Source organism: Ursus americanus, chromosome 2 (assembly GCF_024610735.1).
Source record: "Ursus americanus isolate L20-20 chromosome 2, mUrsAme1.1.p, whole genome shotgun sequence".
Taxonomy (NCBI): Eukaryota; Metazoa; Chordata; class Mammalia; order Carnivora; family Ursidae; genus Ursus; species Ursus americanus.
Window position 1 is genome coordinate 69,385,351 of NC_142128.1, and position 15,786 is coordinate 69,401,136.

Sequence of the window (15,786 nt, forward strand, 5' to 3'; positions counted from 1 at the left end):
TCCTCTCTGCACCCTCACCGCCCCCCCGGCCCAGGGCTGGCTTCTTTCACTCAGTGTAATTATTTTGGGGTTCATCCGTGCTGTACCGTGGAGAGTTCTCCTTCTTATTGTTGATAGTATCCTGTTATCTGACCTATGCCAGTTTATCCATTCATCTGCTGAGGGCCATCTGGGTTGTTTCCAGGCTGGGGGTATGACGAGTAAGGCCTCTACGAACGCTTGCCTGCAGTCATCGTGCGGACGTAGGTGACGTCTCAGGGTCCTCCGCCTGCATCTTCAGCTCGGCGGCTTCCAAGGCCTAGAGCCGTCCTTATTCTTTACTGTAATCTGCCACAGGATGAAACAGGAGATCAGCTCGCTTGGGTGGATTCGACCCCTGCTCTGTCACTTGTGATGTGACCTTGGGTAACTCTTGGTGTCCTCTGTTAATATGGGGATGATGACTGTTCCTACCTCCTAGGGTTGTTGTGAGCCCTACATGAAGCATTTAAAAACAAAAGCCCGGTACCACGTTCAGAAATGGGAGCTGTCATGACTCGGCGTGTGCCCCGAGAGCATCTCTCCTGTCCGCGATCGGCTTTGTCCAGGAGCTCGGAGCTGGGGTTCACACAGGTGCATTCTGATACCCAACTTGGGAACAGTTTCCCAGGCCAGCGATGGGCGGCAGCCCTGGAAGTCCCTTGGATATTTTCTAATTACTTCTCAGAGTGGCTCTTGACCCCCAAAGGATAGCTCAGCACAGCTGCCAGGAGACCCCCAAGCCCCCATGCGGTGAAGGTGGAACCGTGCTCGTTCGGGACCCAGCTATCTGGAAACATGGCAAAAGCTTAGTTAAATCATAGGGAGTAGAGGTAAGTGGAGGCAGAGAGGCTGCCTGCTCCTTTCTGCTGTCCCCAAGTAATCCAGATCAGAACCCAAAAGAGGCTTCTGTGGGTCCTAGACAGGCAGGTAGAGTCCTGGAAGGTACTTGGGCCCTTTGGGATCTTTATGGACCAGGGCTCTGAATTCCGGCTCCGCCCCTTTACAGACTTTATCAACTACGGTAGAGTAGGCTAGGCTGTGTGCCAAGGGAACATATAAGCCCGTAACTTCGGGGGCTTAACACTATAAAAGTTCATTTCTCACTTAAGCTCCATAGACAACACAAAGTGGTGTGAAGGCACGGGGAGCTCCTGAGGCTTCCACCTAGAAGGGGTATGCGTCCGTTTGGCCCACACGTCACTGGTCAAAGTCAGTCACATGGCCACAGCTAACACCAGAGGACACGCAGTCCTGCCTTGTGACAGAAGGCAGAGGGCCGGAAATATTTGGTGCACAGCACTAATGACTAGTGCACTAGCCAAGTGACCTCTGAGCCCATTTCCTCTTCTGCAAAATGGGGACAATAACAGTATTTACCTCGGAGATTGCTGTGAGGATTAAATGAGAAATCTTATGTAACATCCTTGGCACAGTGTGGCACATGGGGTGAACAAAATGAAGCTGAGATGCCCTCCGGGTAACCCCCAGTGAGGCTGAGACCAGAAGTGTTTGTGTACAGAAGGGGTCCGGCATGCCAGGCTCTTCCCTGCGTTCTGCAAACACTTACCCTGGCCCCCCTCCCCGGGGCCCCCTACTCAGTGGCCTGCAGAGGCTGAGTAAGTCTCCCAACTCCCTGGATCACCAAGGAGCAGCCGGGCCAGCCAAACCTCCTCGCCTTATCCACACCAGCCTCATCCACACTCATCTTGGAGACTCCCTGTCCTGCAAGAGACTTCTTTATGTCCGCTTTGAGGACAGAGGCCCACTGAAGACGGGGCAGAGAATCCATGGGCAACGTGAAGGAAAGGACTCTCTGTTTTGTGCTGGGCTTCGTACTGGGTGCTCGATCCAGGTTACCTTATCTCAACCTCGCATAGTCCTGCAATGAGGGGAGTGCGATTATCCTCATTTGGAGGTGAGGGAATGGATGTTTGCAGTAGTTCCGGGACTTGCTGAGGGTTACATAGCTAGCGAGTGGCAGAGCTGGAATCTGAACCCAGATCTCTGACTCGGAGCACCACGCTTGGGCTTCCAAGCTGTCTCTTGTATTTTGTACCATCTTAGCTTTTATCCAAACCGTAAACTCACATGCGACCCCATCTTGGATGGTTAGCCCCTGGGTCCTTCCATGCTGTTGTGGGGGGTGCCCTGCTCTAGGACTATGGGGACCAGGCTTTTAGTCCCATGGTCCCTGCTCACTAGCTTATTGTACGACTTGTGGACAAGTCTCTTTACCTGTCTGGGCCTTGGTTTCTTCACCTGAAAACGAAGCCGTAAAACTAGATGATCTCAGGGTTCTTCCCAACTCGAAGGTTCTGTGACATTGAGAATTTCCCCCACCTGCTCCTCCTGCTTTCGCCTTCCTGGGCAGCATGGCAAAGTAGAGAGTGGATGAAGAGCCCATGTCTGAGGCTGTATGGAGTATTAATTAAACTGTCATTAACATTTGAAACGAAAAATAGTTGGGATTTTTAGGACTGACAGGGTGTTTATAATCCACAGCAGTTCTCTCTCCTTTCTATTTATAACAAATTCTGGTTTCCTCTAAGGCTAAGTCTGTCTCCTTCTGTAACAGAGGAAGTCAGGCTGAGCCCGCGCCTGAGCTAAGACCTCTGAATCTGCACCCCAGCAGACCCTCCTGGGGTTCTGAGCTCCTGTTGGCAGACGGAGCTGGGCTCCAACTCCAGGTGGGCGCTGGAGGGTGTGGCTGGACTAACAGGATGGGCTAAGGCCCGTTTTCCCATGGAACCAAGCACGGCTGTTGGGGTGGGGCGAGCAGTTAGGACTGGAGGTCCAGAACTCTATACTCTCCACTCCCAGAACCTCAGGACAATGCTCAGCTAATTTCTGCAAACGCCAACGCCTGGTGCTCACCCTAAAGAAGATGGAAGGGATCAGGACTCAAGTTCAGGCCCCCTCTGGAGACATTTCTAGAGCCTAAGGGTATCTCTTAGGTATACTGGTTTGTTACTGTGGGGTTGCTGTTGAGAGCTCGGCTGTGCCTGAGAGATCTGGGCCAGATGGCTTCCCCAAGTTGCTGCTGGAGTATTTTCACTACAGGAGTGGGAGCTTCCTGCCTCGAAGAGGGTCCTCTCAGCTCCCCCACGTTCCCATCTGCCCAGACGCCCACAGCTCCTGTCAAGAGAAATGATGGAGGCCCTTAGACGCCTGGTGGGGAAAGGCCTCAGCTCGGGACAAGAACTGGGGCTCACACCCCAGTCCAAATAGGGAACTGGGGGCCAAACCCGGGAGAGTGTGTATGTGTGTTTGCCTGTTTCGGTCAGGCAGAGAGGAAAGGGGTGGGGGTTGGGGGAGATATGCACATAGGCAGCTCCTTGAGAAACTTCAGGGTTAGGGAAGGAAAGAAGAGCAGCTGGGAGGAGGGTGAAGCGGTGGGAAAGGGTGGGGGTGGGAACAAACCAGAGAGAGGAAGCAGAGGCTGAGGCGAAGCTGCAGGGAGACTGAAGAGGGCAGGGATTGTCCCCGGCCTCCCGTGACCCATCTAACCTAAATCTCCCGGAGTTACAGTGTAAGCCGCCTCCTGCCACTTGGATCCCCCTCTGACCTCTGTGCCCAGTTTCCCTCCTCACCTCCGGGCAGCAGCGCCCAGGAGTCCGGGTCTGGACATCTAGCTGCCCTGCTACTCCCTGGAGGTCCAGGAAGGAGCTGCTGAGGTGGCCTGAGTCTCCAGCCCCATGTGCCTCCCTGCTTCTTCAGGCTTGAAATCCTTTAGCCTGGAAGGATGGGGGCGGGGGAGGGGTGGTTGGTGCCGCAGCTCTGGCGCCATTTCCCAGCAGTGAAGCTGTGAGTCAGAAGGGTCACCTACTCTCGGAAGTCAGAGGGGACCTCCTAGAGGCAGGAAACCAGAGATGAGCCCCAGAGAAGTCCAGGGTCTGGGAGAGTAGCTTTGCAAAATGCAGCACTATCATCCAGGGGGGCTAAACCTGGAGCAAAAGCCTAGGTCAGCCCAGCTTCCTTCCCCCTGGGCAGTTGCCTGGAGGTGATGTGGGAAGTCTGGGACAGGCCGTGGGAGTTCAAATCCTGGGTCTGTTACGTCGGTGCTGGGTGAGACTCATCCTCCCATCTGCAAAACTGAAAAATAATAATAAAGCCCAGCTCACAAGGTTAGGAGCATGAAATGAGAATATGCATATAAAGTACCTGGTTCTCATAGATGGTCCATAAATGTTAGCTACCTCCCCCACCCCTTATTTTGGTTGGAAGATGGGGAGAGAATGTCCAGGATCTGACTCAACACTCTGCAGGCCTGCTGCTCTGGGCGGGGTGACCTACTGGCCCCAGAGAGAGCTTCCTCTAGGTTCAAATCCTGGATTCCACCAGCGCCTCCTCCCTCTCCTCTGCCACCCTTGGGGCAGTGCTGGTGGTGCCCTGTTTTCCATCAGGTTGGGGGGAGGGGTGTTGATTTGCCCTTGAAATTTGCCCTTGAAGTTATCACTGTTTAGGTTTGACTTTAACAGTGCTCTGGACTACTGGATGGAGCAGTTATCTGCGCGGGTGAGTAGGGGAGGGAAGGGAGGAGGACGCCACCAACAGATACATCCTCAGACCCTAACCCACGCCCTTGCCAAAATCTCTGATATAGTTTCATCATCACTGGAGGGTGATGCAAGAGGCTTGGAGTCTGACTCCCCTCTCCCCCCCCTCCCCCCCAGAGAGCATCATCCACATCTGGAACTGCAGCTGGGTCCTCCCCTTGGGCTCTTTCCAGGGGAGGGAGCTGGTTGAACTGTGGGAAGGGAGGGCAGCTGGTGAGGGCCCTATGAATGGCCCCAATGTTGGGAGTTGGGGGGGGGGGTAGGGAGAAGGTGTCTGGGCTCAGAGGGAGGGTAGGTGGAGTGGAAAGGGAATTGTGACTTCTCAGAGCACTGCTCTTCTCCATCTCTGCCCTGTGTTTAAAGGCTTCAGGGCCCCCCTTGTCCTTTATAGCCATGTAAAGGCAGCTGCACTGCTCTGTCCCCTTCCCCACCCACCTCTCCCCTCCAGCCTCTACCCAGGTGCCTGGAGTTGAGTGGCCCCTTTGTTCCCTGGGCTCCCCGAGCAGCTCAGGCCTCCAACACTGACCCTCTGCCCCCACGGCCACGACAGAGTGTGAGCTAGGCCCAGAAGGGTCATCTGTGGGTCATAAAGGTCAGTGGAACCGCCTTGGTGTAGCAGAGGGAGGGGGCCCACCTGGGTGAGGAGCCTAGCCAGGAATCAACCAAAAGATGAACTTTAAAATGCTGCAGGGTGGAGGTAGAGGGAATTTTAGTTAGTCACCCCCAAGAATCTCCTTCAATAAAGGTTGACAAATTCACTGTTATAAATCAGGATGGAAGCTTTCAGGGCGCTTTCAAAATATAAACCGCTAATCACTGTGCGATGCTTTGAAGTGAAGACTCTGCCCGGGAGATCTGGGTTCTTACCCCTTGCTTAGCCACCAAATCTGTGTGACCTTGGGTAGTTCCCCGCTCTGCGTCCCAGTGTCCTCATTTATGAAACGGAGGTCCCATCGAGGCTGAGATTCTGTGGCTCCGGGGGGCAGAGGCTCCGGCGTGGTCAGCTTCTGGGCCCTCCTTCTCCCAGATCCTCCAATCCCGCCGGCCCCCCAGCGAGCGGGTGGACGCGAGCCAAGAGGTCCCTTTAAAGGCTCAAGTCCCGCCCCTGCTGCAGCCTCGGACCTTCGATTGGTGAATGCGGCGCGGGGCGGGGCCCGGCGCCCGCCCGGCGGGGCTGGGGGGCGGGTCCTGGGCCGGGCCGGCCCCCGCCCCCTTTGTTCGCGCTGCGGCGGGAGGTGGCTGCGAGGGTGGGAGGTGTGTGCGCGCGTGTGCCGCGCCGTGGGGAGCGGCGGGTCGCGCCGCGGGCTGTCAGCTAGCTGCGCGCCGCCGCCCGATGGCGCGAGGAGGCGCGCGGGCCCAGCTCCGTGGGGCCTCCCCCGGCCGCGGGTGAGCCCCTCGGCTTGCCGCCCGCGAGCATGTCACCTCCAGCCACCGCGGCAGACTTCGCCAGCAGTGCCCGCACCCCCGCCTCCCGCAGCCGCAGCCGCAGCCGCTGCCGCTGCCGCTGCCACTGCCTGGGGCATCGGCCCCCGGACCCCAGCTCCTGATCCACGCCCAGACCCTAGAGCCAGAGGACCATGGCCGGCCAGGGGGACTGCTGCGTCAAGGTGGCCGTCAGGTAGGGACCTGTGGCGGGGCGGGGGGCGTGAGCGGAGAGGCTCTGGCTTTGTCTCGCGTGGGCGTGGGGCCGGGGGGCGCACTCCGGCGCCCGCACCCCCGGAGGAGGGGCCGGCATGGGCCGGGCAGGAGGGCGCCGTGCGCTGGACGGGCTGCCGCAGGAGAGCGGGGGCTCGCGGGCTGCTGGAAGGTGGCTTTGTTTGGGTGGTAATTTCGGGCCCCTCTTGGGAACCCTTAATGATCAGAAAATCGAATAAACAAGGAAATCCGGTATTTCACACCCAGCCCTGGCCCAGGCCGGAGCGTCTGTGTGTTTCCTCTTGGCCTCCCCTTGGGGCTGCTGTCTCATACTGGGATATCGGAGGGGGAAAATTTTCCCTTCATCCACCCCAGTCGGCTAGTTCTGCGCTCTTGGTCCAGCTAGGAAGGCAGCACACCCGGCCCTGGGAAAGGGTACCGCAGACAAAGATCGATTGAGTGCAGGGACGAATGGAAGGGCTGGGATGGTGCCTTGGCCTTCCCTAGGGAGTCAAGCGCTTTTGGAGAGAACCCTGCTGGCCCTGTCCCAAGAGGAGATGGGGCTAGGGCAGGGAGGAAGCGGTGTATCTGAGGTTCTACCTCTGAGACTGCAGGAGGGTGGGACGCTGATACCCCATCTTCGGGCTCTCAGATAAAATGGAGGTAGGGTGGTGCATGGACTTATCTGGGACTTGCAGTGACATCCTGACAGAATTGAGGTGGGGAGAGGACATGGCTGGGGGGCTTCTATTGGCAGGGGTACACAGAGGTGCAAAGCAGGAAATCATGCAAAGTTGAGCCATATGTGTCCTTTGTGTTGGGTGGAGACGCTTTATACCACACCACCTCTCCTTGTTTTTGTTTTGGGTTTTCTCTTTGAGAGGGGTCTGTTGATGGGAGAGTGCCAATCTGAGACTGGTCACCAAGGCCGGTATAGTGGAGAAATACATCCATCTCTGCCCCAGCCCTATATGATGGGGGTGGGGGTATTGGGTCCAGGGCTAGGGTGGGTCTCTGAGACAGGTCTCTAGATTCCCTGGGTTGTAGGTGACCCAGATTCCAAGAATCCATGGAAGTCACTCTAGACAGGGCCAGAGATGTCTATGGCAAAGCTTCCCCCTCCTGCCCCAGGGCAGATGCCCCCCCCCCCCCAGGCATCTGGCTGGTCCTCTGCAACCCAGAGAGGAAGAGGGGACGGCCGATCACAGCTCTGGGGGCAAGGAAGGGAGATTGAGGTGCCCCCCGCCCATGCATCAGGCGGCCTCAGCATCACTTGAACACAGCCTTGCTGGCCCTGAGCAGCCTGAGAGACAAAGAGGAGCCCTGCAGGTGCCTGGTGGGCTGGCGGGGGCGGGGCCGGGCTGCTGCCTGGGCTGACATTGCAGCAGGATCCTGTGGAGGTCGAGGGAGGGAGGTACAAGGGTGGGGGGTGGGAGTGAGAAATGTAAATATGACATCTGCAGCAGACTGGGAGAGTCCAACTGCATCATAAAAGGGAAATGAAGCCCTGGCCCCACTCACTGTGAACCAGGGCTGGGAAGGAAGGGACTTAGGGTGCTTGCTCCTCCCATGGGGCTTTCCTTTAGACTCCATCTTATAGGAGAGAGCCAAACAAAGCCCCCTCTACTGCCACCACACACGGTCAGCCTCCCCAGGCTAGACTGGGGCATGGTAAAGTGTGGGAAAGCCCCATGGGATTGGCACTTTGTGCAGAGCAGTGAGGAAAGGCTGGTGTGGCCTTCTCAGCACCATCAACAGAAGGTTTCTGAGACCTTTTCCAGAGAAGGGATTGTGCCTGCCCCACCGCACCCAGTTCTTTGGGGGCAATGGGTACCATCTCTGCTTCCCACTCAGATTGCTCTAGTAGTGTCCACATGCTCCCGCTCCTTGCCTTGAGTTGCTGATCTCAGATGGAGGGGTGGGCAGACTTGAACAGCAGAAGAGCCCAGCTTTAGGGGGATTCTGGAAGGTGAGGGCCCAGCCCACTCATCCCCTCCCATTCCAGCATGAGCGCCCAGCCTGGCACACGCCAGACCTCAATGGGCAGCCGGCCGTGCAAGGCAGACAATGCCTGGACAGAACCCAGTTTCTAATCAAAGAGCTGAGGATAGGACCAGACTAGGGCTGGGGCTAGGACAGGGAGCAGATGGTGCCACTGAGGAGCCGTAGGGGAGAGTCCCCCATGCTTTTGGATCCCCATCCACCCCTTCATCCCCACCTCCAGAAGTTACTTGTCCCACCTCAAGGACTGGGTGGCGGGCTGGAGTAGGGTATTGGAATAGGGCATTGCTGGGAAAGGCCCAAGCTTTGGAATTGCCAAAGGCCCAATCTGGTGTCAGGTTCAACTGTCTGACTTCCTGGAAGTCCTTTCTCGTATCTGACTGCAGTGCTGTCTGAGTTTCCATGAGAATAACATGGCGAGCCCTGGGTCCAACTCTTGGGAGAGGGAGGCCAGGAATGAGACAGACTTGGTTTGGGGTGTGTGTGTATGTGTGTGTGTGCACATGTGCATGTCCACGTGCACATGCATGCCTGTGTAAGGGGGGAGGTCCTGGCGGGGACTGTTAGACTAGGTGAGAAGTGCCAGGCCCAGGGCTCTTGGCCCTATAATCTCCTTGGGAAGAGGATCAAAGCTGGCTGTCTGCAAATCTCCACAGGGCAGGCCGGGGCTGGGGGAGAGCCAGGGGAGGAAACTTTCAGAACCTGGGGCTGTGGGATAAAGGGAGAAGGTCTAGGTATGAGCAGACCCTAAAAGCCCTACCCCAGGCCTCCCTGAAGTCTGGCCCGTCTGCCCCTGAACCCTGGCTAGTCTGCTAGTCACCTTTGCACCGAGATTCCCAGGCCAGCCCCTCTCCAGCCTGCCCTGTGATCCCTTTATCCATTAATCCCCTGTAGATAGGGGCTCAGCTCCCTGGGCCCAAGGCTGGCCTAGAACCAGCCTCTCTCTACCTGGGGATGGCTGGGGGGTGGGGGGAAGGATGCCTGAGAGAGGTGAGGCTGAGCTGTGCCCTGCCGCAGGCTAGCACACAGGCCCAGCTAATGGGCGGGAGAAGGGGAAGGGGTAGCTGGTAAGAAATGCAAGTTGGCAAAGTTGAAATTGGGGAAGGAAGCCAAGACACGTGGTACGTTTCTTTAAGACCCTTTCAAGCCCCCAGTTCTGAGCCCCCACCATGAGGGGAGCCCTCCGTGGGGCCTAACCCCCTCCCCCATTATCTTCGCCTGGTTTCCTTAAGCTCCCTTCCTTTTGTCAGCTGGGGTGGGCAGGTCCCTGTACAGGTCCTACATCCATCTGTGGACACTCCAGGGTTGAGCAGGGGCTGGAAGGGGATGGAGGGCACCAGCCAGGGACCCAAGGGGCAGGGTTAGATCGCACCCCTGCCCTCGCTCATTTGGGTTCCCTAGCTGTAGTTACTTCCAGAGCTTCTGGCTACTCTGAAGTTTTGGTCAATGTCTGTCTAAATGTTGAATCAAATGGTGGCTTGGACAAAGAGACCGGAGAAGACAGAAAAAACTGCGTGCGGGTGGGATAGGGGGTGCCTTTAGAGTCCCATCCTCTGCTCCGGCAGCCCAAGGCCAGCCAGGGCCGATCAATGCCAATGGTGCCCCATGCTGCCCGTTTATAGATCTGGGAAACTGAGGCCCAGGCAGGACCTCCTGTGTCTGGAGATCTGAGAATCTTAGCGGTGGCCTCCTGCTGCAGAAATAGGGCTTATGTCATCACAAGGAAGTGGAGTGTAGTAACCACAGGCCCCGGAAACCGTCCCCCCTCCACCACCCAGCCCGCCTGCCCGTCTAGCCTGAAGCTGATTGGATCTCCGCTTTTGAAACCCTCAGAGTGGAGATGGGGTGGGGCAGGGGCTGAGGAAGTGGCGGAGGTGACACGAGCCTGGCACCTTACTCTTACAGCTCTGGGGGCAAAGGGCGGGGCTTGGGCCAATGCAGTTCACGCATTGGATGGGTCACGGGGCTTCCTTTCTGTTTGTCCTGCTGGGCCTCGGCTGTTCCCCGCTGGAGAATGGGAACAGCTGGTTTGTTCTCCGTTATTCATTTGTGAAGAGCAGTGGTTTGGATACGGTAGATACAGCCCGTAAAGGGTTGGCTCCTGAGGAGTTGGTGTGAGTGAGATGTTTTCAAAGTAAGCCCGGACTTAAAGTGTCCCTAAGAGGCGTGTCTCTGGTTTGAGCCACAGTGAGTGTTAGGTACACGGAAGAGCTCACCTCCAACTAACTAACTTCCTTCCTTCCTTCCTTCCTTCCTTCCTTCCTTCCTTCCTTCCTTCCTTCCTTCTTTCCACTTATTTATAGCAGAAAGCATGCCAGGATGGAAAGAAGAGTGAACTGGGAGGTGGCTAAGCACTATGACTCCTTGAACACTTGCCCCACGCCAGGCAGCGCGTCTACACTGTCCCACTCTACCCCACCAGAGCCCCACCGGCTCACTGATGTTATTCTCATTGTATGGATGAGCAAACGCTCACAGCCAGTAAACGGAGGAGTTTGGATCTGAACCCAGGGTACTCTCCCTCCAAGCACATGCTCCTCAGACTGCTCTCAGCCGCCTCCCAGTGCAGCTCTAATTAGCTCTTTGCTGTGAGTCTCTATGCCTCAGTTTCTCCATATGCCATACCGCACCGGTTGCCGTAATGGCAATGTGGGAAAAGTACTTAGGAAGGTGTTCGGTGCTATGCAGAGGGGGGACGGGTCTGAATTTCCTTTTCTGGTTGCTTAGCATGGAGCTGCCTGGCCCCTCCATGGTCCTAGCTCCTTAGCCATGCTGTTTGCTCTTGTGTTTGGGGAGCTTTTCCCTTCCCACTGGGGAGAAGCCTGCCCTTTCTCTCTATCCTTAGACCCATGTAACCGTCCCTGGAATTTATTTTCCTGCCTGAGTTCCATCTTGCCACTCTCCAGGAAAGGAAATTCTGGGGACAGCCTAGTCTCCTCTTGCTACCCCTACATGTCCCCACAGCAGTCACAGGGCAGAGCCCTGGGTGTCTGGGTCTCCTCGCCTCTCATGTTGCCCTCTAGAAATAGCAGCCTGTTGAGGAAAGCTAGAGAGGGTATCGAGAGCTCGCTGGGCTGGGGAGGAGAGAATGCTTCTCTGCCCTGGGAGGGGAGCCAGGCTGGGGCTTGTCGGCCTTGGCCTCAGAGAGCTACCCCTCTGTCCCTACGGGCTGGGGGTGGTGGAGCTCTGTGGGAAGGGCTGTGAAGCCCATGGCAGGGGGCGGGCCTGTGGGTGGCAGTGTTCTGACCCCTGGAATACTCCCTCTTTCATTTCTGGCTGCTCTGGGATGTGGAAGGAAGGCAGTGCCATGGTCCCCTGTCCCCAGATACCTGAGTCCCTATCCCTCTGCCTTGCGGGGTGGAGGCCCACCATCAGAGCAGCGGTGGAGGCCACTTGTCCTTTCTCTAGGCTGGCCGGTCCTGCCTGACCCTGGAGTTAAGTGCATTGAGGAGAGCCTGGCAGTGGGGACTGAGGCCCGACCACCGAGGACCAGGGCCAGTGTGCTGGGGGAGAGGCTCCTGCGCTCCACAGCCAGCTGCTTGGAGGCCAGCCGCCTGTTGCTCTGCATTCCTCAGCAGGGGAGCGTCCCCAGGGCCCAGTTCCCACTGAGCTGTCGTCCACATGATGCCATTCCACATGATGCACATGCCGCCACAGCGCGCGGGGCTCTGGGCGCTCCCTGCTCAGCCCCCACTCCGCAGAGTCCCTGTCTCCTGGGAGGTCATGGGAAACCCCTGCCAGATGCCCTGAGAAGGGAGTGGGACGGGAGAGCCACTCTGGAGTGCAGCTGAACGGAGCTTCCTGGAGCCCGGCTCGCCCCTCTTCCCAGGCCCCTGCTGCACAGGGGTGAGGCCCACAGGAGGCAGAGCGGTGGATCAGGAAGCTCCTGGCTACTGCTCACAGCCAGGCCTGCACATCTGTTCAGCTTAGATGGCCCCCTCCCTCAGCTTCTCCTAGCATCTCAGCTCCCCAGCCGCTGACCCCTCGCCCCACTCTGCCAGGCCCGCTGCCTCCTGTGCTGGGTTTCAGCCTCTCAGGGGGGTGTCCCGGGGCACAGCTGACATCCGGATGCCCTAGGGGCCACGAACAAGACTGTCCCCCGGTTCCCTCCCCTGTCAGACTGCTTGTCCCTGGTTGTGACTCAGAAGCTAGTGGCCCCGACTTGGATACACTGAAAGAGAAAGGTCAACGACATCTGAGGAAGGAGTGGGTGCTGAACCCCAGGTGCCCTGAATCGACACCCGAAGGCTTCCTGTAGGTTGTCTTCGAGTGTCTGCACCCTCACCTTGTGCACCTGGGAACATGTTTGGGGGCAGAAGTCAAGCGCAGAGGGCTGACAGACCCATTTCACCAGATCTGCTAGGGCCTCATAAACCCATGCTTTTTGACCCCACAGTACAAAGCCTCCTTGTTTGGGGGTCCTGAGCCAGCCTGGGTCTCTTCCCTGAGGGCAGTGTCAGGAGGACTGTGCTGGGGGGAGGGTCCGAGAGGCCAGGACAAGGTCCAGTGACAGGGCGACAAGACCCTCTTGCTATCACAGGGCTCTAGTGGCTCCCCACTCTGTATCCCTGCAGCTAAGAGCCAGCACCCCAAATTGGGTCTCCCCACTCTATTTTGGAGAGGAGCAGCCCCTCTGGGAAGATGCCTTCTCTGGGCTAAGTCAGCTAAAAGGCCCCGGGTGTCTGGGAGCCAGACTCCCCTGAGAGAGCAGGGATTTTGCTTCCAGCGCCTTCCCCAGAGCTGGCAGGCTGCCACAGGGAGGAGGAGGAGAGGATGCTCATTAGAGTGGGGGTGTAGACGCCCTCTCTCTGCTGCCGGGGAGAGCTGCCTTCCTCTGGCAGGGAAGCAGCCTCCTGGGTTCTTGGCTCCCTACTTCTCCATGCTCTAGGCCTCGGCTCTCTTAACTCTACAAAACGGGCAGAATGCTTTCCCAACAGAGCGCTCGTGGCGCTGCTGGCAGCTGCTGGTAGGATCAGTCCAAGGATTCTCTGAGGGGATCATTTTTCTCCAGTCCAACCCCTCTCCTGCCCTGGTGCAGGGCTGCTCAGTGGGTGCAGCGGGATTGGGCGGGGGCGGGCTTGGCTTGCATTTCACTGCCACCATTACAAATTGTGTGACTTCCGGCTGGTGAAATTTCACCTTTCCAAGCCTCGGTAAGAGGGGGCAAATGCCCCTTGCTCCCCAGGGCTGTCATAACCCATTACTTGTGTTCGTGTATGTAAATGAGCTCAACACATAGGTTCTCAAAACGTGTTAGGTATTTTCCTGATCAGACAAGGCACTGGTGTGGAGAATGTACAGAAGAAGCCAGAGTGGTATCAGTGACCATGATTTCTGAAGAAAAAGATTCCAAAGAATCCCAAGCTCCCCTTTCCCGGGGTTTAGCAAGTTTAGCAATCCTTGCAGGCAGGAAGTTCTTTTTGCTAGCTTATCTAAATCCCTCCTGCTGTCGCTGAGTTCCCCTCTGATCTGTGACTGATGAGGAAAAGCTGGTCCCTGGCAGGTCACAGCATGGCTAAGTGACTCAGTGTGCCAGGCAGACTAGAGGTCATGGCGCTCCTCTCTGTGGCCCGTGCCCCCCCCCCCCAACTTCCACACAACAGCTCAGCTCTAGTTCACTCCTGCTGCCCCTTGGTTGGAGCCCGGCAAACCTCTTGGGGCTGGGCAGAAGGGAGGTCATGAAATCTGGCCAACCTCAGGCTTGCGGGCAGCGGGCAGTGCACCTAGAGACCAGGGAATGAACTTCCTCATTTCTCTGTTTCTCCTTGGGGCTGTTCCACTAGCCTCTGGGGGCTCCTCTTCAGGATTCCAGAAAGGCATTAAGGGTCCTGTAGAAGAAAAGAGCAGATAGGCTTATAGCCCCTGGGGCTTCTTCCAAAGGGACTGGTCATGGTGGTTATTTTGGCTGTCGGAGGGGTGATTCCAGCCCAAGTCCCTGGTTCTTCGAAAAGCCTTTGAGGGAGAGCCTGGTGAGAGGGTGTCTCCCAGCCTGGAAGTCCCCAAAGTGCAAATTACAAGTGGTCAGCTAGGCATGCTAGCTCTCTCCAGCTCTCCTGGATTGAATCTTTGGGGCTGATGGCTTATAAAGGTAGTCTTCCTAGAAGACCTTGTTATCTATTACCTATGTGACCTTGAGCCCCGTTAATTTCCTCTGAACTCTCGTTTGTAAATTAGAGCAAAAACACCACCTTAGAATGAAATGATTTGTGTAATGATCTAGCGTGCAAAGCCTCGTAGGTACGGAGTCTAGCAAAAAGGCTGTCTTGTTGGGTAAGTGTGGGAAGTTACTAACTGGGGAAGTTGAGCAAGCAGAGATGTAAGAGGTGCTGGCAAAGGAAGGCGTCAGGAATCACAGACCATACATCATAGTTGTAAAGACTTTTCTAGGACTTTGGAATGGTTCTCGGTTAGTTATTTTAATATCACCGCTTGTTACCTCTCAGCGACAAAACTCTTCAAATACGAAGAGCCTGGGGCTGTACCTTAAGAGCTCCAGGAGCTCCTAATTGCGGGGCAACTCGAGTTAAGAGCCCAGGGAGCGGCCCTAGCCGGCTGATTGGGTGCGATCATTTCACCTGAGGAGGCTGAGCCAACCCTTAGGAGCCCAAGGTCACTGGGCGGAGCCCCTGGGGGGCAGTGATTGGCTGGCTTTGTGTGATGTCACTGAGGAACGGGCGGGGTGAGGGGAGCTCGCCCCATCCTCGCACCCCGCCCCCCCCCCAGGCGCGGGTAGGGTGTGGGGCTCTGGGCACGTTACCCTTCGCAGAGGGAGTTGTTCTCCTTGGCAGTCCTTCAGCATCCCCCTGGGCCTGCCCCCTCCCCGTCTGCTCTGTCCTCCCCTTCCGCCCTGTCCTCCCGGCTTCCCAAAGAGCTGTGGAAGCGCTGAGCTCAGCTCTTCCCGCAGCGCCGGGCTCGGGTTCGCGGCCTTTGTCCCGCCACCGCCGCCGCCGCCGGGGGCACCGACGGGTGGGGGCCCGGGCCCGAGCCGCCTGCGCGTCCTTCGGCCCGGGTGCCCGCTTCTCCGGCGGTGGGGGAGGGCTCTGAAAATAACTCCCCACATCACACCAGCTCCTGCTCAATTGTGAGCAGAGGAAGCTCAGCGGCCACGCGCCCGTGCCAGATCCTGCCTCTGAAAAGCTCCGGGCCCTTTCTCCTCACTCTCGCGCCTGCTCCCACCGCCGCTCGGGCTGCGGGTTGCCAAGTGGCAAATAGACCGGGCTCTGTTCAGGGAGATTCCGGGAGCCTTTCTGCGCGGGGCTGTCCGGCCCGCCCCCTTCCCTCCCCGCCCGGACCTTGAGAAGGGGTGGAGGGTAGCTTTGCAGGCGTGGGGCTTGGGGTGAGATGCAGGAGGTCCTTGGACAGAAATGGTAGTGGACGTGTGGCTCACAAAGCTACCGATAAAACGCAGCTGGCCCGCGGGGCCATAGTTTGCTGATTGGAGCTTTTCAAATATTGCATTAAATTATAATTTATCTTGATTACTGAGTTTTTTTCATACCCGGTTAAGTTTTGCACTTACGGCAAATACCTCACCTCGTCCTAGTCCTGGATCTGGTCTACAGCTCCTGGGGTC

The 15,786-nt window shown here is 57.3% G+C and overlaps 1 protein-coding gene and 1 long non-coding RNA gene across 4 annotated transcripts in view; one reads left to right on the top strand and one right to left on the bottom strand.

Annotated features, from left to right (window-relative positions):
- On the bottom strand, nucleotides 1–5,614 carry LOC123785858 (uncharacterized). The gene is made up of 3 exons (XR_006777794.2): nucleotides 5,445–5,614; nucleotides 2,257–2,433; nucleotides 1–327 (listed from the first exon to the last, which is right to left on the bottom strand). It is a non-coding gene; the product is annotated as an uncharacterized LOC123785858 (long non-coding RNA).
- A 249-nt stretch (nucleotides 5,615–5,863) lies between these two features.
- KIF21B (kinesin family member 21B) overlaps nucleotides 5,864–15,786 on the top strand; it is a 47,801-nt gene continuing 37,878 nt past the window's right edge. For 2 of the 3 annotated variants that reach the window (XM_045787706.2, XM_045787705.2), the window contains exon 1: nucleotides 5,864–6,195. In XM_045787706.2, coding sequence (XP_045643662.2) covers nucleotides 6,155–6,195 — 41 coding nt within the window. In that variant the 5' untranslated portion in view covers nucleotides 5,864–6,154. The remainder of the gene's footprint in view (nucleotides 6,196–15,786) is intronic. The other variant, XM_045787707.2, reaches the window with a different exon arrangement.